The sequence below is a fragment of the Ailuropoda melanoleuca genome, chromosome 20 (genome assembly GCF_002007445.2).
Source record: "Ailuropoda melanoleuca isolate Jingjing chromosome 20, ASM200744v2, whole genome shotgun sequence".
Taxonomy (NCBI): Eukaryota; Metazoa; Chordata; class Mammalia; order Carnivora; family Ursidae; genus Ailuropoda; species Ailuropoda melanoleuca.
In genome coordinates, this window is record NC_048237.1 from 12280991 (window position 1) to 12306556 (window position 25566).

General features: G+C 41.4%; 1 protein-coding gene and 1 long non-coding RNA gene across 2 annotated transcripts; both read right to left on the bottom strand.

The window, feature by feature from the left end:
- Positions 1 to 1910: 1910 nt before the first annotated feature.
- SPTSSA (serine palmitoyltransferase small subunit A) lies at positions 1911 to 23352 on the bottom strand. The gene is made up of 2 exons (XM_034648306.1): positions 23196 to 23352; positions 1911 to 2701 (listed from the first exon to the last, which is right to left on the bottom strand). Exons 1-2 carry the CDS (start codon positions 23296 to 23298, stop codon positions 2598 to 2600), a joined length of 207 nt encoding a protein of 68 aa, XP_034504197.1. The 5' UTR covers positions 23299 to 23352; the 3' UTR covers positions 1911 to 2597.
- Positions 2708 to 23141, bottom strand: LOC117797215. The gene is made up of 3 exons (XR_004622131.1): positions 22866 to 23141; positions 19620 to 19691; positions 2708 to 5139 (listed from the first exon to the last, which is right to left on the bottom strand). It is a non-coding gene; the product is annotated as an uncharacterized LOC117797215 (long non-coding RNA).
- Positions 23353 to 25566: the final 2214 nt, after the last annotated feature.

The following is a 25566-nucleotide window of genomic DNA, read 5'->3' on the forward strand; positions in this document are numbered from 1 at the left end:
AGCTAGAAGAGGAGGGAGAAGAGGGCACGGAGAGAGCGAGCAGCTCTAAGCCAACAAGCAAGGCTTTGATTCAATTTCAGTGGTCACTCGTTCAGGGCTCACCTGAATGAACTTCTAGCATTTTCAGGTCTTTGTTAAATAAAATGTGCCTCATTGCTCATGCCATTTGTTTGTTTTTGAGATTCTTTGCTTAGCAGCCACAGCCACACTGTCTTTAGAGTGGTCCCATTATGATAAGATTCCTTCTTCCACCTGCCCAGAGAATGACCAACAGTGAAGGTGCCTTTTAGGCAGCTTGTTTCAATCCTACTCAGCCTCTAATCACTAATTAACAAGTAGGATAGTGGGGGACCCTTATTCCCATAACCCATCCAATACCTGGGAAACAGCATTTACTACTGGATCACAAGGAGTCGTCCCCACCCTCAGTCTGGCCTGTGGGGCCATTACGCTTCCTCTTTCAGAGACCATGTGTCTGTCAGCATCCCATCCTCACCTCCCAAACTGTCAAGAACTGCGAAGGGTCAGAGACTTGACCCTACTTGCAAGCTAACAAGCTAGTCTGGCAGTTTTGTGGGTGCTGGCAGAAGACCTGAGATTCTAGGGTTGGACACAAAGGACTTTCTCACTCACAGCAAGAGCCAAAGTATCATTGTCTTGTTCTGGTTTCCAAGCCCCAATTCCAAAAGGACAATCAAAGGAAAGGCCAGGTCATAAGGATACATGAAGAGGGTGGCATTTCAGGGAGGAACCCTGAGCACAGGGAACCCAACTCTTTTACAGTGTCCTTTACTCCAGATGGAGACACTCTCTCATTATAGCCTTCTATTTAATAGATCTGTTCCTATTTCTCTTTCTGACTCTCAAGATTCTCTGTATAGCCAAACTTCCATCTATCTCAGGCCAGTGATTCATAATAATAACCAGCTACGCAACAGAACTTAATGGATTTCAGAGAAGAGTGAGGATGGATTAAAGATTTCCGAGTAGAGGACTAGGATAAGTCGTCTGTATACCCATCTAAGCTAGTGATTCTCAACTTCTCCTGTCTTCAAATCACCAGAGATTCAGATATTAGACACCCATTTATCAGTGGTTCTCTATGGGGGTGGGGGTGTCCCTGGGGCAAAGCCAAATTTGAGCATTAATTAAACAAATTCAAAGTTAATTCCTCATATTCATTAATTTGCTTGAATACTGAAACTAAATAATTACAAATTAACGTCACCATCCCTATTTAATAGTGATGATATAAATTGACTCTTTGAAAATACCAAACTTTTATATATTACTCCACACCTCTAGACTAGAAAACACTTCAAAAGGCTAGTCCTTAAAAGTTAGAGGCAAAAATACTTAACATATTTTTAAATAGCAAAAATTACGAAAGGCATGTTAAAATAGGTCTGGTTTTTTTAATTAGCAACACTTTTATGTTGAGAGGCATATTAAGATATACTTACTACTTACTTGTCCACAGCAGTCAATTCAGAAATTTAAATACTAGATCAATATTTAACAATCGGGGAAAAAATATACCGCTACACCAGCTGATTTTTCTTTGAATTTAATGAGTTTACATCAAAAAATTAGGTACTCATTTTACATTTAAGGAATAAAAATCTTTAAAAAAAAATACAAAGAGTGAAAGGATTTTAACCAAGTTTACATTTCTTTTTGCTATAGTTTTTAACAATTCATCTCATCTTATTGCAATGTGCAAATGCATTTGCAGCACCCGTTACAATCAGGAAACTAAATTTAAGGAAGTACATTGCTAATAATAACCCTCAGAAGAAACTGATTTACGTTCTACTAAAAACTCTATGGATATAAGCATTACATAATAATGCTATTTAACCACCTTTTGTCATAAGAATCATCACCAAAGTTTTCTGGAAATGAGTCCACATAAGAATTAAATATTTAAAAGGTGAAATGTTCCTTATTTTAACTTTAGCAAGATCTTTCTTTTTCATTGTTAAGAAATACTTTAATAGCTTTAAAGCAAAAGCTGTTAAGAGTAGAGTCTAGATAGCTAAAACTATACTCCTGAGTTCAAACTTACAGATAAGTCTCTTGTAAATAGTTCTCAATAAAATATCCTCCCTCCCCATCCCCCTGCCCCAAATCTTGTATTGTTTCTTACAAAACTTTGGTCAAGAGTAGAAATATACCCAGGCAGATGGATGTGCCGTACAATAGCAAGAACAGCAAAGCCCAACTAATGACTTTGGGTTTTAGAAATAGAAGGCAATTAAAATGTACTCAAAGTTACATTAAGAAAAGCTTTCACAGGGTAATATTGAAACAGTCACAAAGGTTAAGAAAATACTGATATCAAAGTACAAATGACTACAATGTTAAAATAGACAAAAACTACTATACAAGAGCCTCTTTTAAAATTAAAAATAAAGAACACAACACATGAGTCAGGATTATTTTCCTGTTCTACTCATGAATTTTAGTCTTTATATTCATAGGGTTGGTTATGTTGACATCCAGTAGAGTTTCTTATGACATCTGATGAGGTTTCATTCCAACTTCAGAGGGTGCTTCTTCCCCCAAGGAGCCGCTCGAGTCCGGTCCCATGCTGGTCATTGCACGATCTCAAAGTAGTGCAGTATCGCCATGACATGCTGAGGCATGAAGACATAGCCCGTGTACAGGGCCATCCCCACGATGGAGACCAGCATGGAATCTGAGTTGTAGTTAAGGAAACAATCTCCTCTCTCTTCACTGATTCCAAAGTAAATCCCCCAATGTTTTCAACTGTTTTATGTTGAGGTGCCCGCTCACTGACTGCTTTCTCATCTGTGTCAAGAACTAATCATTACAGCCACTGATATTAACTATGCCTGGCACCATTCTAAGTTCCGGAGCTCACTTTATCTTCACTATCACCTTCCAAGATAGGAACCTGCCTGTTACTCTCCCTGCTTTACTCTGAAACACCAGACAGCTTAAAATGAAACATAGAAAGCGACACTGTTGAACCTAAGAAACAGAAACGTGTAAGAATATAATTGTATTTAATGACTTCAGAAGGTCTACCACCTTCTACCACCCATGAAAAAAAAAAAAAAGAATGTATGATCCAAGAATTTTTAAATTGTTTAGACTATTTGGCTAAAAGCACTGGCTTTTAGAGTCTAAGCCCAGATCAATCATATACCTAATGACATATAAACTGACAGCACCTACCACGATTAAACATTTATTATTATTACTCTTACTATTATTATTATTGCTATCACTAAACTTTGCAACATCAAATAAAAGTCGTCCTGATAACCTAAACAATAAACATTTGTATTGTGTTCCAAAGCGACTGAAATGGCATACATGCAAATCAGCAAGAGGCCCTCTTCTTGGACCACACAAAATACTGCTAACAAAAATTATGTAAACTCTAAGGGCTTTCTGCTTTGCTGTCATGTAGCCATGTTCGAAGGAATAACTGTTTCTGGGCTGGAACCACATTTTATTAATCCATTCCTTCACATCCTCTCTCTCTCTCCCCTGTCCCCGTTCCTATCTTTCAGACCCTCCGACCCTACATACTCGTGGAAAATGGGTGACATTCTTTCACAAAAAGATAGGGTTTAAATAAACAATGTGGGGCGCCTGGGTGGCACAGCGGTTGAGCGTCTGCCTTCGGCTCAGGGCGTGATCCCGGCGTTCTGGGATCGAGCCCCATCAGGCTCCTCTGCTATGAGCCTGCTTCTTCCTCTCCCACTCCCCCTGCTTGTGTTCCTTCTCTCGCTGGCTGTCTCTATCTCTGTCAAATAAATAAATAAAATCTTTAAATAAACAATGTGCTTACTACCAATATTTGTATAACAGTTCAGTTGACAAACCTCTTTTATATATTATCTCGCTTGACCCTAACAGCTTTCCTGTGAAATGTTTATCATGACCATTACTCATCAGAGCCTGACAAAACACTGAGTGACTTGTCCAGGGCCGTACAGGAAGCTGTCCCCAGAGCCAGAGCACAAACTGAAGCCAGCTGACTTATACCCCCAATTCATTCTCCTCAGCTAGCAAACATGGGTGAAAGTCCCCCATAATCATTTTTTAAATTTAGTTTTAGCCTCCCTTAATCCAGTTCTTTCTAGGAGTCATTTTTTCAACTATTTGAAATAGTTGATATAACTACTGATTAACTGTTTGCCTAGTCACTCAATCTAGAAACTTCTTCGATTCCTCCTCCACAGATTCAAATTATCTAAGACGTCTCAGTTCTTCCCAATCCCTACAAATGACTTTTATATCTCATGTTCCCCTACCCTAATCAATGATAAATGAGTGAGGTATTTACCATTCCTTAATTATGTCAAAGCTTCCATCTTAAGCCTCTAGCCACTTTCCACGCCACTCTTTACTAAAGTGATCCTTTCAAAATACATTAGGCTTCCCAATGCAATAGGACAGCACTTGGAATTCTAAGCCAAACATCCAAGAACCTTTCCAATCTAGTCCAAAGTACCTCAGGTTGGAGTCCATAGAAGTAGACAGAAATTCAGAGATTGGGACAGGGATTCTTGTACAAGTTATTCTTGAGGGAGTTTTAGCAGAAGGAAGTAAGTAGAGCAGAACTGAGCAGGAAGAAAAAGGTAAGTGGGTTCAGGGGCTCAGCTCCCATAGGACGCGCTGGAGCATGAATTTTACCACATTGTGGTTTTGCTTCGAGGCGAGAGGCCTGACTTTCTGTATCCCTTTATCTATCAATCATTAGCTGCAGAATTGAGTGAGAAAAACCGACCTGGGTAAGACAGCTGCCTTGGCCAAGGGGGCCGCGAGAAGCGATGAGCAGACAACAGAGGCTGGGGGAGAGCTACGTCAGCGAGTAGAGGGGGTTGAGGTGGAGACCAAGAGCATCACCCACTACGCTACTTTCCCACTGTAACTTTCAACACCCAAATAATTCCCCTGATAAGCACAACCTACTCACGGCCATATTACGTGAGCCTCAGAAAACAATGCGTTATATTTTCATACTGCTCCGCTGTTGCTTATGGTTTAATAATGATATAGTAAGAATAACAGAAGTAACCGCAGCTTTCATTCCGTGCATGTCCAGTGTGTGCCCAGCACTGTGTTAAATCCTTCAGCCAGTTCAAGTAATCCTGAATCCTGAAATCAGAGTAAGCAACGGAGCCAATTCCAAACCAGATCAGTCAAACCAAAAATCTGTGTTCTTAACCACTATGCATAATACCTTCCTATATGTGAAAAATCCTATTCCTTCTAATAAAACCCAATCATTCTTAGAGCTTAGTTAGTTATCCTCTCAGATGAGGCCTTCCCTAGCTTTCATATTTTTCCCATTCTTACCCCCCAGCCTCTTGGCCCTACTGCTCATAAAGCTCTTTATTCATATAATTTGGCCCTTATTGCTTGACATTATCTATTTTTTATGAATTTTTTTAAAGGTTTTATTTATTTATTTGACAGACAGCAGGAGAGCACAAGCAGGGGGAGCCACAGAGGGAGAGGGAGAAGCAGGTTCCCAGCTGAGCAGGGAGCCTGATGTGGGACGCATCCCAGGACCCTGGGATCATGACCCGAGCCGAAGGCAGACGCCTAATCGACTGAGCCACCCAGGCGCCCCCTATTTTTTATGTATTTATCTCATCCAGATTATCAACTTCTTGAGCATAGGAACAATGTCTTCTCTTTTTTGTATCTCCAATATCTAACATAACACATGCTTAATAAACATTTGATGAATAATGAAATTCCTCAAGAAACATTTGACTCTAGATTCGTTGTGACACTTTCTACACATTTCACACATTACTGTGATGAAAAACTTTAGAGTGACCACAAAAAAGAAAAATAAAATCCATTTCTAGGCAATATTGTACTTTCAGAATGTTTTTAAGGCTTTCTACACTTTTATTTAAGTCTTATTAATGTACACACTGGGGCACCTGGGTGGCTCAGTCAGCTGAGCATTGACTCCTTGGCTCAGGTCATGATCTCTGGGTCCTGGGATTGAGCCAGAATCTGGCTCTGTGCTCAGCAGGGAGTCAGCTGGAGCGTCTCTCTCTCTCTCTCTCCCCCTCTGCCCCTTCCCCCACCCCACGACCAAATAAATAAATAAATAAATAAATAAATAAATAAATAAAATGTACACACCAAGCAAATTAAATGTTAAGATCATCAGGTCAATGGCTCAAATTCAACTAGGAAGTGATCAATAATTAGTAAAAACAGCCATTTGAATGAATATATTACATACTCTTTATGGCACTATAATTCTTTAATTTAGTATGGAGAATAGATCAGTTAAGAGACATGTATAAATTACCTTAACAGGTTACTTTACTGTAAGACAAGAATCTGAAACTTAAGTTCTATTTTGTGAACATTAAAGTGTCAAAATTTTAAATTCCTGTATGCATATAAAATTATGTTTTGCAAGTGAAACAAGAATTTACCAAACTTGAAAAGGTTTCTTGCCTGATTAAAACGTAAGGGACTAGAGGGGCACCTGAGGGGCTCCCTCGGTTAAGCATCTGCCTCCGGCTCAGGTCATGATCCCAGGGTCCTGGGATCGAGTCCCTCATCGGGCTCCCTGCTCAGCAGCAAGTCTGCTTCTCCCTCTCCCTCTACCCCCCTCCTGCTCGTGCTTGACTTACTCTCTCGCAGATAAATAAATAAAATCTTTAAAAAAAAAATCATAAGGTACTAGAGGTCATCACTTTATATAGCATTATGCTGTGAATAAAAGCAGTAGGAAATAAATGATAATTATATATGCTAAATGCAGGTTACTTGGTGAGGTGAAATAGGGAGTGGAAGAAAGGAGAAGTAACCGAGAAGGGGCATAAATGGAGCTTCACATGCATTAGTAACGCTTTTGTTCACCCGGTTGGTAGTATATGCACATTCACTATATTTTTCTTTATGGAGTTTTTGTATGCCTAAATCGTCAGGTTTTTTTAATAAAAACTGTCAGAGAAAGGAAACTACATACAGTACTAGACTAAAACCTGTTTTGTGTGAAGGATTCTCCCCCTTTACAAAATTTGAGTTAGACGTCATTGGGTCTAATTTGTTACTAGGAAATAAATAGAAAGTCTCAGCTCTCAGAAACAGAATAAACAATTCTTGATTCTGGCCAAGATAAAGAGAAAAGTATTGAAAGTCACTTGAACCTAGATGCAAAAATGCCAATTCATAAGCTGCTCAAATAAATTATTTAATAAAAAACTGAACCTAACCTTCTACCCATAGCCACTTATTACATTTTTTAGCCTGTGTCTCTCCAAAAAAGGTTTCTATATTCTGATCCCATTTCTCCTAATTATTCCCAGAATCACAATAATTAAATAAGCCTCTAACAGTGAGTTTTCTGTACAATTAAATGTCAAAATTACTCCCAAAAATTATCTTAAAGCTCTGAAACATAAGAAAATATTTAAAACCAACTTAACTATACAGCGACACACTAGGTGAGTAAGTAGACAATGGGACCATGAGGAACTTCTCTAGCCTTAATAGTCACCTTTCAAAAAAATACAAAAAGAAAGCAACTTTTATAAGTACTTTCTACAAATGCAACTTAAGCAATGTAGTTGAAATAGGTCCCATGTAACTCAGTTGAATATTCCCTGAGACGATGCTTGACACCACTTAAAATGGTAGCTTGGGGCGCCTGGGTGGCTCAGTCGTTAAGCGTCTGCCTTCGGCTCAGGGCGTGATCCTGGTGTTATGGGATCGAGCCCCGCATCAGGCTCCTCCACTGGGAGCCTGCTTCTTCCTCTCCCATTCCCCGTGCTTGTGTTCCCTCTCTCGCTGGCTGTGTCTCTCTCTGTCAAATAAATAAATAAAATCCTTAAAAAAAAAAAAACTTAAAATGGTAGTTTTACTGATACTCTTAGGCGCTGGTTTTATTGTGACATTTGCAAGGTTCGCCTCCTTAGAAGTGTTCTTACAGAGCTAAACATATACCATTTAGAGTATATACTACCTATAATTTTATCTGGTACTTGAGTGGATTTCTCAATCCATTGCATTCTTTAACACACCTCTCAAAGTTTAAAGTATCCTTCACACCCTGTGAAGTACAAGGAACGGGTACTGGAAACACCATGGCCCTGGAGGAAGCCTAAGTTTGAGCTGTGACTCTGCCAATCCCTGATTGTGCAAAAAACTCTCTGATCACCAGTCTCCTTATCTATAAAATAAGGACACACATCACCTACCTTTCAGGGCTGGTGTGAGAATTATGAATCAAATCCATTTGGCAACAAAAGGCAAAATAACCCTTATTAAAATCACTGTTTGAGGACTCAGGCATTTAACATCATGACTTAGACAATGCTTGGGAATTGCCCAAGGTCACCCTACTCCTAATTTGTTATTAATTTATGGTATAATTCTGGGACATCACAACCCCTCTGGAACCAAGTTTCTTCTCCATAAAACGAGGCCACTTCCTGCATTAACATTTTAGGATCCCAACTGCATGGAGCAGGCACTTAGGCACCACCTCTCAATCACCCTTAATGTAATCTTCTGTCTCGCACACACAGAAAAAAAATGCAAACAATCTATATTTTATAACACATACATTGGAAGGTAATACACAAAATGAGAGAATAACCTTTCTATCTACCAAACTCTTACGGTTGTCTATAATAATAGACATATCGGTAGTTGTACACAAATTAGCCAGGATGACATTCTAGAGGGGGCTACGTGATCTGAGAAGCACAGAATAAAGTTAATGACATTTCGAGTATAACGAAAAAAAAAAAACACCTCAAAAACAAAACTTGTTTTGTGTGTTCGTAACTGTCTGTACCACTGAATGGTAAGTGCTTAAGAGTGAGAGCGCCTTGGTTCAGCTGCACCTTTGCTCCCAGCTGTGGTGCACGGCTACATAAAGCAGGACCTTCATAAATCATTCAAGAACTGAGCAGATAATGTGCCAGGATATGTGCAGGCACTGAAGATCAATGTTTGTTCAAGGACTGAATGAACAATCAGAGGTTACTTATAACCTGGATATAACATAAATATTTTATGGGTTCAGTGGATTTAAAAGCAAATGAATTTAAAAGCAAATGTGAAACCATATATCTGTATGTTGTTTGCTGTTTCTTTAACAGGGATCCGCAACTAATCATGAGCTGGGAAGTTTCCAGCTAGATAGGAAAAAATAAAGATTTCTTTTGCCCATACAAGAGCCATCCCCAACCCTTTTCCCAGCAACTTAAAAAAAAAAAAAAAAAGAAAGAAAAAAAAAAATCCTGGAAACAAAGAGAGGAAATGCTTTCATGATAAGTACAGTACATCAGAAGCAAGACCACAGTAACTAACACTTTCTGTACCAACCAATAACTGCACTATCACTGCCTACTTTAATAACTTATTCATAAGACTTTGGAGAAATCAAAAGTAGTTTCTTATCAGAAAAGACCCAGAGACCTTTGTTTCAGCAGGTATGACTTACACCTCTTCACTAATCTAAATAAATTTCAATGCTTTAAGTCTCTGATTGCACTGTTCACTCAAAAAACAAAGCTAAAATGTCACTTAAAACAATCCAGTCTTCTATTAGTCAAAGTCCTTTTGTAAAGTCAATTCTGAATGCTACTTTTATCCTTAGAAATACTCAGAAGTTCTGATAAGTCTAATTTATTTTAAGGAACCATCTTAATAAAAAAAGAAAAATCATTTGATAAAGTATTATTATAGGCTGTTTTGTGAAAAGCAATCAAAACCCTAAGTGAAAACAATTGTCGACTACTGAATAAGGCTCTAAAAAGGAAATCTTCCTTATTACTATGGGGGTTTTTTCCCCTTGACTTCAAAAGGTGGGGATCATCTTATACAATTCAACACCCAAAAAACAAATAATCCAATTAAAAAATGGGCAGAAGACATGAACAGACATTTCTCCAAAGAAGACATACGGATGGCCAACAGACACATGAAAAGATGCTCAAAATCACTCATGATTGGGGAAACACAAATCAAAACTACAATGAGATATCACTTCACACCTGTCAGAATGGCTAGAATCAAAAACACAAGAAATAACAAGCATTGGCGAGGATGTGGAGAAACACGAACACTTGTACACTGTTGGTGGGAATGCAAACTGGTGCAGCCACTGTGGAAGAAAGCATGCAGATTCCTCAAAAAGTTAAAAATGGAACTATCCTATGATACAGTAATTGAACTACTGGGAATTTACCCAAAAAATACAAAAACAGTAATTCAAAGGGATACATGCACCCCTATATTTACTGTAGCATTATTTACAATGACCAAATTATGGAAGAAGCCCAAGTGTTCATCAACAGATTAACAGATAAAGAAGATGTGGGGTATGTGTGTGTATGCATGTATGCATATAAACATACACACACACACACACACACACACACAATGGAATATTATTCAGCCATAAAAAAAGAACGAAATCTTGCCACTTGCAACATGGGTAGAGCTAGAGAGTATAATGCTAAGAGAAATAAGCCAATCAGAGACAGACAAATACTGTATGATTTCACTCATATGTGGAATTTAAGAAACCAAACAAGCAAAGGAGAGAAAAAAAAAGGGGAGAGAGACAAACCAAGAAACTTTTTTTTTTTTAAAGATTTTATTTATTTATGCGACAGAGATAGAGACAGCCAGCAAGAGAGGGAACACAAGCAGGGGGAGTGGGAGAGGAAGAAGCAGGCTCATAGCGGAGGAGCCTGATATGGGGCTCGATCCCATAATGCCGGGATCACGCCCTGAGCCGAAGGCAGACGCTTAACTGCCGTGCCACCCAGGCGCCCCAAGAAACAGACTCTTTTTTTTTTTTTTTTAATATTTTATTTATTTATTTGACAGAGAGACAGCCAACGAGAGAAGGAACACAGCAGGGGAGAGGGAGAGGAAGAAGCAGGCCCCCAGCCGAGGAGCCCGATGTGGGACTCGATCCCAGAATGCCGGGATCACGCCCTGAGCCAAAGGCAGCCGCTTAACAACTGCGCTACCCAGGCGCCCCATCAAGAAACAGACTCTTAACTATAGAAAGCAAACTGATGGTTATCAGAGGGGAGGTTGGTTGGGGGGATGGGTGAAATAGGTGATAGGAATTAAAGAGTACATTTATCAGGGCACCTGGGCAGCTCAGTCAGGTGGCCGACCCTTGGTTTCAGCTCAGGTCATGGTCTCGGGGTCATGGGATGGAGCCCCACATCAGGTTCCATGTTTTGAGCAGAATCTGCTTGGGATTTTCTCTCCCTCTCCCCCATCCATCACTTGCACTCATGAGCACACTCTCACTCTCTCTCAATAAATAAACAAACAAAATATTTTAAAAAAGAGAGAGAGAGTATATTTATCATGAGCCCTGAGTAATGTACAGAATTACTGAATCCTATATTGTACACCTGAAACTAACACTGTATGTTAACTATACTCGAATTAAAATTTAAAGCTTAGTAAAACAAAACAAAACAAAATGAAAAACTGGGGATCACCAAAAGAAGTGTTAAGAAAGTGTATTGTTGGGGCGCCTGGGTGGTACAGTCTTTAAGCGTCTGCCTTTGGCTCAGGGCGTGATCCCAGCGTTCTGGGATCAAGCCCCACGTCAGGCTCCCCCGCTAGGAGCCTGCTTCTTCCTCTCCCATTCCCCCTGCTTGTGTTCCCTCTCTCGCTGGCTGTCTCTCTCTGTCAAATAAATAAATAAAAAATCTTTGAAAAAAAAAAAAAGAAAGAAAGTGTATTGTTACCAAACATATCAACTGTCTCTTGATACTTTTCTAACTGCCTTCAAATGAAAGCAAGTGGAAGATATTGATACTGTTACAGTCTGTGTATGTTAGTCAATTTTATATTTATGGGTCCTATCGAAGGACATCACATCAGCTTCTGACCATTCTGTAGTCTGTCGATTATACCAAAGTATAGAAATTTACTTTAGAAACGATAACTTGATGACAAACTCTTTAAAAACTAAACAAACGAAAAAGCATGCTGCTGAAACCAGCATGTTCAACTCTGAACCAGTCCCGGAAATGGTTTGCAGCTCTGAGCCCAGAGACACCAAGACTGTGTATCACTGTGTGATAATTATAATTTATAATTAAAGCGTCTATTAATTTCATGAAGATTTGAAGTCCCAGGGTCCAGGGGGGAAAAAAATCCCAGTCTGTTCTGAAATATGCTGTAATACATTTCTGGAACATCAGCTAGCTCACGCCTGACTAGTACAGCATAGGAGCCGCATTGTTTCAGCTGGTATTTCTCATAAATTAGGGGAGCCAGATTAGTGGGAGAATTATAACCTTCTTCCAGAAACAACCTTTAGCTCAGCTGCTGCACAGACAGAGTCCTTTGAGCTCTATCTTAAGAAAGTTAAAAGTCAGCATCTGCACCCCGGCTCCGTCTGCAGAAAGGCTGGCTCCACACTGGCTCCTGCACCCCCTTGATGGCAGCCCATACCATCCGCACCACTGAAGCCCTGCCAGTCAATCCGTCCATGCAGTTTTAATGGCCCCTGAGGCAGCCTCCAGCCTGCCTGCCTGGGCTATCCAAGTTATCCCTCAAGATGCCAAATATTGTTCTGGTTAGTGCTTGATTACTACGTTGCATTGATTTTGGGTGCCCTGCTCTAGTGCTCTTTTCCCATAAACCCCATTATTTGGGGATTTTTCAGGAACACATCATGGCCAGAAGTCTTGTTTTAGTACTAATTCTACTTTTCATAGCTATTGATCATAACTAATATCTTTCCATCATTTCATAACTACGATCTTTTAAGCATTCCAATTTATGAAAAGAATATATGCTCTATTTAGTGGATCTTCTGGAATATATAGTTTTAGTTATTAAATTTGAACACTGGACTTGTTTGGTTTTGTTGTTTTTTTTTTTTGCAAAAGAATCTACCTTATCTTTGCTCCTAAGTACCTTAAACCGTTACAACACTCAAAGCCTAGGGGTAGGTCACAGAGACTTTAAGAACGTGAAGTAATGGAAGAGGCCCCTGGCTGGCTCTGTCTGTAGAGCATGTGGCTTGATCTGAGTCACAAGTTCAAGTACCACACTGGGCATAGGGCTTACTTAAAAAATAAAAATACATAGATAGGACCCACAGTCACTTCTACTGACAAATCGCTGGTACCACGTGCTGAAACACTGCAGAATATCTCTGTGTGTTCTGTCCCCACTGCCAACCTTGTGTGGCTTCCCCTGCCCATCCTGGTACAGACCACTCGGTTCTTGTGCAGCAGCTTTATTCATCTTCCGCCTTTCCTGAAAGCTACTAAAGAAGAAATGATCATATCCTAAGGAGTATAGATAGGGGTATTCTAACATTTTTTATTTAGATTTTATTTATTTATTCGACAGAGATAGAGACAGCCAGCGAGAGAAGGAACACAAGCAGGGGGAGTGGGAGAAGAAGAAGCAGGCTCCCAGCAGAGGAGCCTGAAGTGGGGCTCGATCCCAGAACGCCGGGATCATGCCCTGAGCCAAAGGCAGACGCTCAACGACTGAGCCACCCAGGCGCCCCTAATATTTTCATTCTAATATCAAGGCAGGGTAAAACAGGCTAGAGCAGCTATCTTTGAACTAAAGCCCAGGAGCCTCAAACAGACCAAGACTTTCCAGAAGGCCAGGATGGGGGAAGGGGAAGGGTTTACAGAATCTTCAGCAGCCACTGTACTCTCTCCTAGAACTGATTTGACAATTACAGTCATCTGCTAGTTGCCCTTCCCATGCCCCACACAACTTCATTTCTCCCACTTTACTTCCTGAATCTGATAATTATGCATTTCCCCAGGGTATGAAATAACTTCTGGGACAGCAAACAAAGGAATAATAACTAACTCGAGTTGTACTTTATTGCATTCGGGTAACAAACTCCTGGCACAGCTGCAAGCCTCACCTATCCAACCACCTAATTATTTGAATTCAGAAGTGAGACACCTTTCCAGCCTGGGCCTGAGAGAATGACTCCTACAAAGAAGGATGGCGAGAAGAGGGACCTTTCTGCCATCAGTGAGGTAGTGACCGGAGAACACACTGCCAACAGTTACAAGTGCACCCATGGAGTGGGCTTCAAGGAGCGTGCACTTCAGGCACTCAAAAAAAATCTGGAAATGTCCATGAAGGAGATGGAACTCCAGATGTGCACACTGACATCAGGCTCAACAAAGCTATCTGAGTCAGAGGAGAGAGAAATGTCCCATAGCACACCCAAGTGCGGCTGTCCAGGACACTCAATGAGGATGAAGATTCACCAAACAAGCTTAATACATTGGGTATCTATGTACCTGTTACCACTTAGAAAAATCTACAGTCAATATGGATGAGAACTAACCACTGATTGTCAAATCAAGTCATACATTAAAAAGGGGGGGGGAGACAGGAGTATACATGTTTATGTAACAATTTTTTGAGCAGAAAAATGGCACTGAGCTTTTTCTGATGGAAATTAAGGTTGACTTTGCCTACTTGGCTTCACGATGAGGACCGGCTTTGCCAATTAGGTTATGTGTGAACACTTTCTATGAACTGTACAAGAAAAGGTTTTAAGGTTTTAACAAAAATATGCAATAATAAAATACATGTAAGAAAAGCAAGGAATGAAATCCTTTGTAATTGTCTAAATTTACTATGAAATATTTCGGATGTTAACTTAAATGAACAAGATGATAGCCAGCCAGCACAACATGCTCTTTGACCTTCTAGGGGCTACACAAGCAAAAAGTCTGAATACCTTTGCGGCAGAGACTTGCAAGTATTAATTTATCAGTTACAATTATTCTTACCTTTGCTTCCCCCCCCCCAGCCCTTCCTTGTAACAGAGACTGCATTCATTTCTACAAAAGGAAGTTCAAAAGGAAATGGCATGAAATATAAAAGACTGAAGATTATTGAGAAGAAATTCATTTTTTTCCTTAAGTTTGAAGGCAATGTTCGGGTTATTTCAACATTATTCTGAAATCACATTTTGTTTGAAAGTACCTTGATAAATCTTTCTAGAAGGCACTAAGCTGATTTGCTAAGAGTATTTTTCTAGAAGTGACTTTCTCTAATGTTAAGAATTTTTGCCTAATCATCAAACCACACGCTGATTTTTACTGGAACTCTAGTTAAAGTGTCAAAGAATTCTGTACATACATTTTCTCCAAGAGGCACTCATTAAGAGGAAAGTTCTAGTAGAAGACTCTGGTGAATTGGGGTTTTTATGATAATTCCTTCTGCTGAATAGCTCAGAGGAAGCTCTGCCAAAGACAGAGAAAGTGATCTAAAGGTCCCCCCGGGCCAAAATATAGGTTTTTCTTAGTCAATTTTGTTTTATTCGTTGTTTATTTACAAAAATATGTTACATAGGAAATACACAGAAAGAGATATTGACTTAATTATTAATACCTTCAAAAGTGGCAGGGCAAAATGTATTCCCCAATCACCTCCACACTGGCTTATAAAAATTCTGATTTCGCCAAACCCGGCACTATTAAACACGGATTAAGAGCATTACCAGATGTTCAGAGATATTTCAGGAGAGATGCACAGAAACTGGTGACACTGGCTGTCCTGGAGTGGCTGGGGTGGAAAGAAGACTTTTACCAGCTACCTTTTTGGTGCCTTTTGAGTTTTGAACCATGAGGATGTATCATCTATTTTATTTACAATTTTAGAATTCATATTTTCTAAACTCTCAAATATTTTAGTATATTAAGATACAAAGAAAAAAATTCAATTCTAGCTGTAAGCACTTGAGGATACAGCAAAAAGCTGAGAAAATAAATCAACTTAGCTGCTGCTGAAACAGCATACACCATGAATTTTGTAACGCTTTTTTTTTCATTATCATGCAAAGCCCACCTTAATCCGAAATACCTACCTTTGCTTCTACCCTTGCCTCCTCTCACCACCCTTAATCTACCCCAAACCCTGCAGCCAAAGTAAACCTTTTCAAACCTAAGATCAGATCAGATCACTCCTCTCTCAAAACCTTCTAAGGGCATCCTTCTCAATGAAGAGTAAAAGCCAAGGGTCTCCTGGGTGGCTCAGTCGGTTAAGCACCTGCCTTCAGCTCAGGTCATGATCTCAGGGTCCTGGGATGGAGCCCCAAATCAGACTCCCAGCTCAGTGAACAGTCTTCTTCCCCCACTCTCTGCCCCTTGCCCCCCATGTGTGCGTGCACACACTCTCTCTCTCTCCCTCAAATAAATAAAATCTTTTTTAAAAAATCCTCCAAGATCTCCACTGACTCTGATGTCATCACCTACTGCTCTCCCCCCATGGTCACTCTGCTCCAGCCATACCTGCCTCAGGGGTGGCCTTCACACATGCCAGGCAGGCTCTGGACTCAGGAACTTTGCACTGGCTGTTCCCTCTGCCAGCTATGCTCTGCCCTCAGATTTCCACCCTGCTAACTCCATCACTTCCTTTATGTTTTACTCAAATAGCCCTTCTCAATGAAGCCTCTCCCGACATCCTCTTTAAAAACAGCATTATGGAAAACAGAAAAGTAGGTCAGTGGGATAAGAAATGTACACTGACCTACTTTTCTGTTTCCCATAATGCTTACCACCTAGCATACTCTATAATTCAATTATAAAAGTTCCACAAGGACAGGGATCTTTGTCTCATTTGCTCAGATGTATTGCAAGCACCTAAGCCAGCGTCTGGTAGCAGGTATGCACACAAAAGTATCTGGTGAATTAATAAATGGCCCTAACCTGCTTTTTCAACTTTACTTCACACCTATTCTGCCTTAAAGAATCCCTGTTCCAGCCAGTCAGCCTGGGGTACTCCTCATCCCCGCACACCTCTGCACCCAAGTCCACACCTTCTTCCCATTTGGGGGAACAAAAACAAAACAAAAAATCAAAACACTCAAATACCTCCCGGAAAGTTCTCTGAGCACTCCCAGTCCCCATGTTCTTCCTGCCCTGTGTCCCAGGGCACTTTTTGCCCAGCTCACTCTACTGCAACGACCCCAGGGTGGATTCATCTGAGAACATGCATGAATCCCAATTTTCCCTAAAACTTGGCTCTAATTTCCTTGAAGTCCATCTTCTTGAAAGCTTGTTATAGAACTCAGTACGTTGAATATGGAAAAAAGGAAAAGAAAAGAAAAAAAAAAAAAACCCCATTCCAGGATTTTTTTTTTTCCTATTCAAAATGAAAAGAGCTCCAAGTCTCATGGAGAAATGTATGTTTTCATGGCTTATTTTCCTAGTTTATTAAATATTAAAATATCAATGAGAAAATTCTTATTGGATTTGAGTGACTCTACTCCAAAGGTATGAGTACCTCCCCTCATCTCCTGAACTCTGAATCCAATGCCTAGGAGACCCTACAGGATCTGACCTCGTCTCCTACTACTGATACCCTCCTTCACTCTGCCCCAGCCACACCGGCCCGCGGGCTATCTGTGACACCTGACAGACACGCTGCTCAGACATGCTTTGGGGCATTCATACTTACTGTCCCTTCTGCCTAGAATGCTCATTCCCCTGGAATTCTCTCCCTGCTTAAATCTCTCTAAATGTCCTTCCCAACCACTCTAGCTAAAATTGAAAAACATTCCTTCTTCCTTACTTCCTATCCTCTTCTGTTTTATTTTTCTCCGTAACAACTATAATAATCTAATAATCTATATTTTTTACCTATTTATCTAGTAGCATTAGAATAAATATTTTTATCTGTTTTGTTCAGTCATACCCCCACTATCTAGAATGGTATCTGGCAATTAGGAAGTACCTAATAATTGTGAAATGCAGAATTCAGCAAGCATACATATTTTACAGATGAATAGACATAACAATGCAAATTTTGTTAACATCTGTTAAAATAAATTGAAGTTCTTTCAATCTATAGCATTTTCTACTTCTTAAAATCTGAATTCTTTTTTTTTTTTTTAAGATTTTATTTATTTATCTGACAGAGAGAGAGACAGCCAGCGAGAGAGGGAACACAGCAGGCAGAGTGGGAGAGGAAGAAGCAGGCTCCCAGCAGAGAAGCCTGATGTGGGGCTCGATCCCAGAACGCTGGGATCACGCCCTGAGTCGAAGGCAGATGCTTAACGACTGAGCCACCCAGGCGCCCCGAATTCTCTCTTCTAAGAACTGAATTCTGTTGGCCAGAAACAGCCAAGTTCCAAAGCTACCCTAAAAGTGATTTAAAATCAGTTCTCTTTTACCATTCCCAAATACTTCTGCAATTCCTTTGTAATGACAAATCAATATACAAGCAAATGTTCCTCAAGGACTATCTGTGTGTCCAGCACTGTGGTTTAAAAAAATTCTTTCCTGGGGCGCCTGGGCGGCTCAGTCGGTTAAGCGTCTGCCTTCGGCTCAGGTCATGATCCCGGGGTCCTGGGATTGACCCCACGTTGGGCTCCCTGCTCGGCGGGGAGTCGGCTTCTCCCTCAGCCTCTGCCCCTACCTCAGCCCCGACTCGTGTGTGTGTGCACGTGTGCAAGCACGTGCGCTCCCTCTCTCAAAAAAACATTTTTTTTTTTTAATTTCCTTGAAGAAACAAAGAAACATAGACTGTCTTTCAGGGGGAATCTAATTCCTAACACAAACCAAAAAAACTGCCCACATTTTGCTTAAAATAAATAGAAGCATAAAATGCCATGGAAACATAAGAAGCCATAGAAAGATAGCAAATATAGCTCAGTGACTACAGAATAAATTTAATTTTAAAAAAGGGCTAGGGGCGCCTGGGTGGCACAGCGGTTAAGCGTCTGCCTTTGGCTCAGGGCGTGATCCCGGCGTTGTGGGATCGAGCCCCACGTCAGGCTCTTCCGCTATGAGCCTGCTTTTCCTCTCCCACTCCCCCTGCTTGTGTTCCCTCTCTCGCTGGCTGTCTCTATCTCTGTCGAATAAATAAACAAAATCTTTAAAAAAAATAAATAATTAAATAAATAAAAAATTAAAAAGGGCTAAATACCTTTTACTTATGCTTCAAATAATCTTCACAAGGTATTTTTAATTTTTCCACACCTCTCCTCAACAGCATGGTTACAATGTTATTCAGTGAGGCACCACAGGGAGTGTCTCACTGGTTACAAAACCTGTCTCGGTTACAAAACCTCCTCTTCTGCTTTCCCACTGATGGCTGCCAGCAGGGAAAGGGGGCTTTAGAAACATGTTAAAACTTCTACTCTGGAGCAGGAGCTCAATGGATTTCAGTCTGCACAGGTCTGCTACAGTATTCATTGTAACACTACTCTGCACTTACTTGATTCACTTCATTGTTACCTTCTGTTTTAATCAGGTGTCACATCCCCTTTTCCTGCACAAGAGAAACCACGTCTGCACATGGAAAAAGTTCAAATACCGGCTGACAAAGCAAAAGCTAACGTATCATTTCAAATGTGGTAACAGAAAGCAGATGGTAAGAGAAAAATTTAGGATATGGGCCCTAGCATGGAAGGATTTACAAAACGGACTTTTCAATCTTACTCTTTCAAGACCACTTGCAGTGTGCCTGACTTGACACAGATGCATTTCCTTAAAAGCATACTGAAAATTATTTTTTGTGAATCACAATCTCCTTACTTAGATAATTTCATAAAACCCTTATATTCAACTGGGATTGACCTTTCAATTTACAAATTTTCAATTTACCTTTCAAGTTACAACTTCTAGCTACTTGATTTGGAGACACAGAGAAGCAAATTCAGATGTTCAAGGATGCCCCTAGAAAAAACGTGCAGAAGTAGTTAATAGCAAGGTATCACTGTTCCCTAAAACAGGGACAACTTCAATTTATTAAAGGAGTTATAGCAAAGACGTGGAAACTAACGCCATTACCTTCTTCTAGAGTCTTTCTCTTAGGACTTTCTAACTCAGAGACATTTCTCAGACAACCGGACAAATTTCTCCTACACAAAATTTTAGGTGCTAGCAGTGGTAACTGTTTTCAATGTGATTTTTAAGAAAGTATGTCTCTTTCCAAAACCATTAACTAGCCACAAAATTGTTCTATGTGAAGCTTACTAATTATTAATGAATTTACAAAATGCAAAGTACTTCACAGTAATTAAAGCTCCTAATGAGTGGGGGGAAATGCAGCTTTCTCATTCAGTTCCTTCCTCCAAGCTAGAATGCAGATTCATCGCAAATCAATATTCCAAACTATACAAAAATTAAATGCCTGACTTTAACTCTAGAAATTGAGTTAGAATAATATAACAGCTGGGGCGCCTGAGTGGCACAGCAGTTGAGCGTCTGCCTTCAGCTTAGGGCGTGATCCCGGCGTTATGGGATCGAGCCCCACATCAGGCTCCTCTGCTATGAGCCTGCTTCTTCCTCTCCCACTCCCCCTGCTTGTGTTCCCTCTCTCGCTGGCTGTCTCTATCTCTGTCGAATAAGTAAATAAAATCTTTAAAAAAAAAAAAAAAGAATAATATAACAGCTGATAGTAATTTAAGATCGGCTTATGTCAAAAGGATTATATTTCTACCTTGGGCTGGGGCGCCTGGGTGGCTCAGTTGGTTGGGCGACTGCCTTTGGCTCAGGTCATGATCCCAGAGTCCCTGTATCAAGTCCCCCAGCGGGCTCCCTGCTCAGCGGGGAGTCTGCTTCTCCCTCTGACCCTCCCCCATCTCATGCTCTCTCTCAAATAAATAAATAAATAAATAAATAAATAAATAAATAAATAAAACATTTCTACCTTGGGTTAATTCATTTATGTGAGCTTTGAAATAAGATTTTTTTTTTTTAATTCTTGGTTTAAAACCATAGGATTCTACGGGAACCAACGCTAGTTGGTTGCAGTTCCCATTAGTTTTTTTAAAAACTGAAATTACTTGGTCACATAAACCAATGAGAAGTCAAAAGCAAAAATCTACAGACACACTACATTTCAGTTCATAAATTATTCCTCCATCCCCCCAAAAAGCCATCATCTAGGTTATTTATGGCACACTGTTACTATTACCATGTAACACAGAAAAACCTTAATACCATTGACACTGTAGCGTGTATTCACATGCAAACAAAAGCTTTTCAGTGTAAAAGATTTAATAGACTGTTGCAGTGGGCTCTACATTCAACTTCTGACTTAAAGAGTGTCAATTTACTGCAACATTGTTTAAATTCACTTTTTTTTAAAGATTTTATTTATTTATTTGACAGACAGACAGCCAGCGAGAGAGGGAACACAAGCCGGGGGAGTGGGAGAGGAAGAAGCAGGCTCCCAGCACAGCAGGGAGCCCGATGCGGGGCTCGATCCCAGGACCCTGGGATCACGCCCTGAGCCGAAGGCAGACCCTTAACAACTGAGCCACCCAGGCGCCCCTTAAATTCACTTTTAAGATGATTTTAACTAAGGGGCACCTGCGGGCTCAGCTGGAAGAATATTTGGCTCTTGATTTCAGGGTTGTGAGTTTGAGCCCCACACTGGGTATAGAGATTACTTAAGTAAATAAATACATAATTTTTTAAAAAAAAAAGAACAAAAGGGACACCTGAGTGGCTCAGTCAGTTAAGCGTCTGCCTTCAGCTCAGGTCATGATCTCAGGGTCCTGGGACTGGGTCCTACATCAGGCTTTTTGCTCAACGGGGAATGTGTTTCTCCCTCTCACTCTCCCTTTGTGCTCTCTCTCTCTCGCTCTCAATTAAATAAATAAAATCTTAAAAAAAAAAAAAAAGATTCTTCCTCTCCCTCTGCCCCCCTTTTAAAAAAAGATGATTTTAACTGAGTCAGGAAGCATGTGCTTCTATATTTTAGTATACATTTTAGAACGATAACTTCATGAGCTCTAACCTATAGAACTGCAACTACAAATAAATGGTGCAGGAAATCAGAACATACTTTACATTCAGACTTTAAATCCAAAATATGAATTATGGTTCTTAAGTTCTGGAAAGCTTTGGAAACAAACATTAAAAATAAATAAATTTCCTTGTAAGCAGCTTAAGATTCCTCCAAAGTGTTGAAACAAAAGACAGCTTTGAGTACAATCTTATGCTAGTTCAGTACAAATAAACACACTTATTAATGTTTGGAATGAAATCATCTCAGTCACTCCACCTGAATGCAACAATGCATTTGCAAAGCTGTTCTGAAGCTACTCCAAACTAAACCACATTGAAAAAGAGGTCGTGTCGGTGTTGTCAAATCACTGTTGTATACTTAAAAATAAGGTAACATTGTGTTAACTATACTTCAATTTAAAGAAAAGGGGGGACCCTGTATGAAGTAAGCATGTTATGTGAAATGCTTCATATTGGCCCCCAAATTAAAAAAAAAAGAAGAAGAAGAAAGTTACACCTCATTATTAGTATGTATTCTGCAAGAATAATATCTAGGCATGTCAACACAGACAAATGACACAAACATCACAGACTCAGAAAGCCTATTTTTCACAACCTTGCGTATTAAGTGAGGTTGTTATGAAGTTAGATGAGTTAAGATACAGGCAATGTGCTTAGCACAGTTGCTTGGCTCATGTGAACCTTCAATATCATTAACAAATATCCATCAGCTATCTATGAAAACACAGTTTCAAACACTATCTAGGATTAACCACAAATTCCTTTCTTGGCTCGACTTCTACGGACTGTGAAAACAGCAACTTAACGAATAAAACACACTCTTTAAATTCCCCATCCTGAAAACCAATAAGGTACAACAAACTGTTTTCAAAAAACTATACTGGGGTGTCACAAACACAAGTTCCCATGATTAAAAGTCTGCTAAACTGGTTAGCATTCTCATTAGGACCAAAGTCAGCTAACTCGGGGACACTTAAAGGTCAAAGCCGTCCCAGCCGGGAACGATTTGCTCCACTTACACGGTCCCTGCCTCCCAAACACCAGGACACTGAACCAAAGGCAGGCGCGGCCGAAGTACAGGCGAGGACAAACCTGGTTAGACATCGCCCTAGGGGATTTCCTCCAATAGTAAAGCCGCTTCCACCTCCGCTCAAAGCGACTCACAGCCCCCCTCGGATCTTAAGAGTTCTAGTCCCACACCCTCCCCAACCACGGGAGCGCCGCCCTCCGCCCCAGACCTCCGCCCCGCATGCCCGCAGCGAAGAGGCGAGTCCGCGCGCGCGCCGTCCCTGCAGGGCCGGCTCTCCACCCTCCGCCCCCCAGCCTCCACCCCCCACCCGCTGGCGCCTGAGCCGGGGAGGATGCGGCCCGGGCTCCCGCTCCCCCACCCCGGCCCCCGCGCCCGCGGCCTGGGCAGGATACTGAACACAGTCCGCTCCCAGGGCTCCAGCATGTAGAGCGCCGTGACCAGCAGATACTGGTAGTAGAACCAGGACATTTGCTTCCAGGCCCGCGCCAGCGCCATCCCCGCCGCGCGCCTCCCTCGTTGAGGCCAAGCGTCAGTCTGTCCGGCCTCCGGTTANGCCGCGCCGCGCCTCGCCTCGCCTCGCCAGGCGGTTGGTGCGCGGGGAGTTAGTCCCCGGTGGGGTCGCGGCGCCAGAGCCGGCCCAGACCGCCCGGGGGGGATCGGTACCTGCAGTTGGGCCCAGAAACGCTCGTCGAAGACGTATTTGTGGAATAACTGGTGTCCTACTGGGCAGGGGGATTACAGGGGTGACAGGAACGTATGCGGTTCCTTACCTAGCGCAGTGTACGATGCAGCGGGGGAGACAGGCACTAACCACACGAATGCAAGTCAAGCTGTGATCGGCGCAGAGTGGGAGAATAAGGTGCTCTGAGGGTGACGAGGAGAACGTCACCTAGTCAGAGAGGTCAGGGAAGGCGTCTCTGAAGAAGTGATGCACACATTGCCTCCTTCCTCCCTCCCCCATCCACGGAGCGCGGGCGCGCGCGCGCACACACACAAACACACCCGCACACACACAAACACACCCACATCGACCAACATACCCATTCCATGCACTCCTTAACCTAAAGACAAAGATTACCTTAAGTATGTCTATCCACATACCTCATTTAGTGGCTACAGGTACTCTGTAGGTCAAGGCCAGGAAAAGGACGCTGATCTGGTGGGTTCTGTAGATGACAGGCTGCTTGAGATCCGTCTGTAGGCTGATCCCTCCTGGAGAAGAACTTGAAAATGTCCTGATCTTCCCACTGACAAACGGGCCAGCACTGCTGCACTCACCTTCGGGAACAAGATAAACAGCATGTGAAATGACAAATGGCTTGCTGTTTAAATGTTAAGTTTCTTTTAAATATCCTACTGCTTAAACTTCAAAACTTCCATGGTTGATAACTTTTTGTTTATTCATTTAGAACTATCAGCTGCTGTTTGTGAGTTAAATATTGGGGATAGCTGGCTAGACTGAGATCTGCCTTCATAAAGTACCCAGTCTACTAAGGTTGAGAAGCGAATTGACTGATTACAGTAAGATGTAGTTAAAGGTATTTTTATGTTATGTGTAGGCTGCCATGAAAGCCCGGAGAAAATCAGATTAGGGGTGTAAAAGGCTTCTGGGAAATGGTACTTGAGGTTAGCACGGAAGGAAAAGTAGAAATGGCAGAATGAATGAGTTTAGAGAGGGGAGGGTGAGACAGATATTCCAGGCACAGGCACATGGAACCACAATAGGCAGGTGTGATGCTTTTAAAGGGCTGGAAGAACTTCCATGTGGCTGAATCAAAAAGAATGTACAGTGAGTAGCAGGAGATGGAGCTAGATAGTAAACAGGGACCATATCCTGAAGGACTTTATGTAAGAAGTCAAGGAATTTTTACCTGGATATACAAAAGTTAAGAGAGCCAATGGCTTAATCAGATTAAACAAGACTTCGGGGTGGGCAGTAGCCTAAACGATACTAAGAAAAAGAGGATCCGGTTGTAGCCATTACAGCGGTAGAACCCAAAAATGGAGCCACTGTCACCCATACTCACTCCGGATCTCCTTACCCTTAAGAGATCTAAGTACATTTGGCCTTCCCATTTGCGAATCTTACTGTGATGGGCTTCTCTCTGGCCCCATTCCTCTCTGAGGTATTTCTTTTCACATCTGTGTGGGTACATGCAAGCTTTGTTCCTTTTTCTTCAAGAACTCCAAATACCTCAGCACTAAATGATGCTCAATTATTTTTACCCAGGATTGGAAGCATCACCCAGAGCTACCCTTCCATTACTGCGCCAGCTCCCTAACTGCCATTCCTACCACACGGTTCTCCCCAATGTATGTAGCTTCTCAACCCACGGCACCTGTTTGGAAGTGCAGCCCTACCAAGTCAATCTGCATCCCTCAACTTCCCTGGGAATCTAGGGACCAAAAATTCATCTTGCTATTACAACTGACTAGAAATGGGGAAAAGAGACTGGGATCCTGGATGATAACAAAGAACCCAGGGGAAGAAGCTTGGCTGAAAAGACATGAATTCTGTTAGGACAAGGCTGAGTCTGAGGTACATGAGGGACATTCAAGTGGAGGTGTTCAGTGCACAGTTGGGCATATGGGCCTAGAACTCAGAAGAGAAGCCTGAACAAGAGCTAGAGGCATGTGAATTTTCAATAAGCCCCTAGTAATTGCAGCTGTGATTGCAGATAAGGTCACCCAGGTAAAGCACACAGCATGGGAAGAACAGAGTACAGAATAAACCCAGCCATTCGGGCATTTAGGGGATGAAAG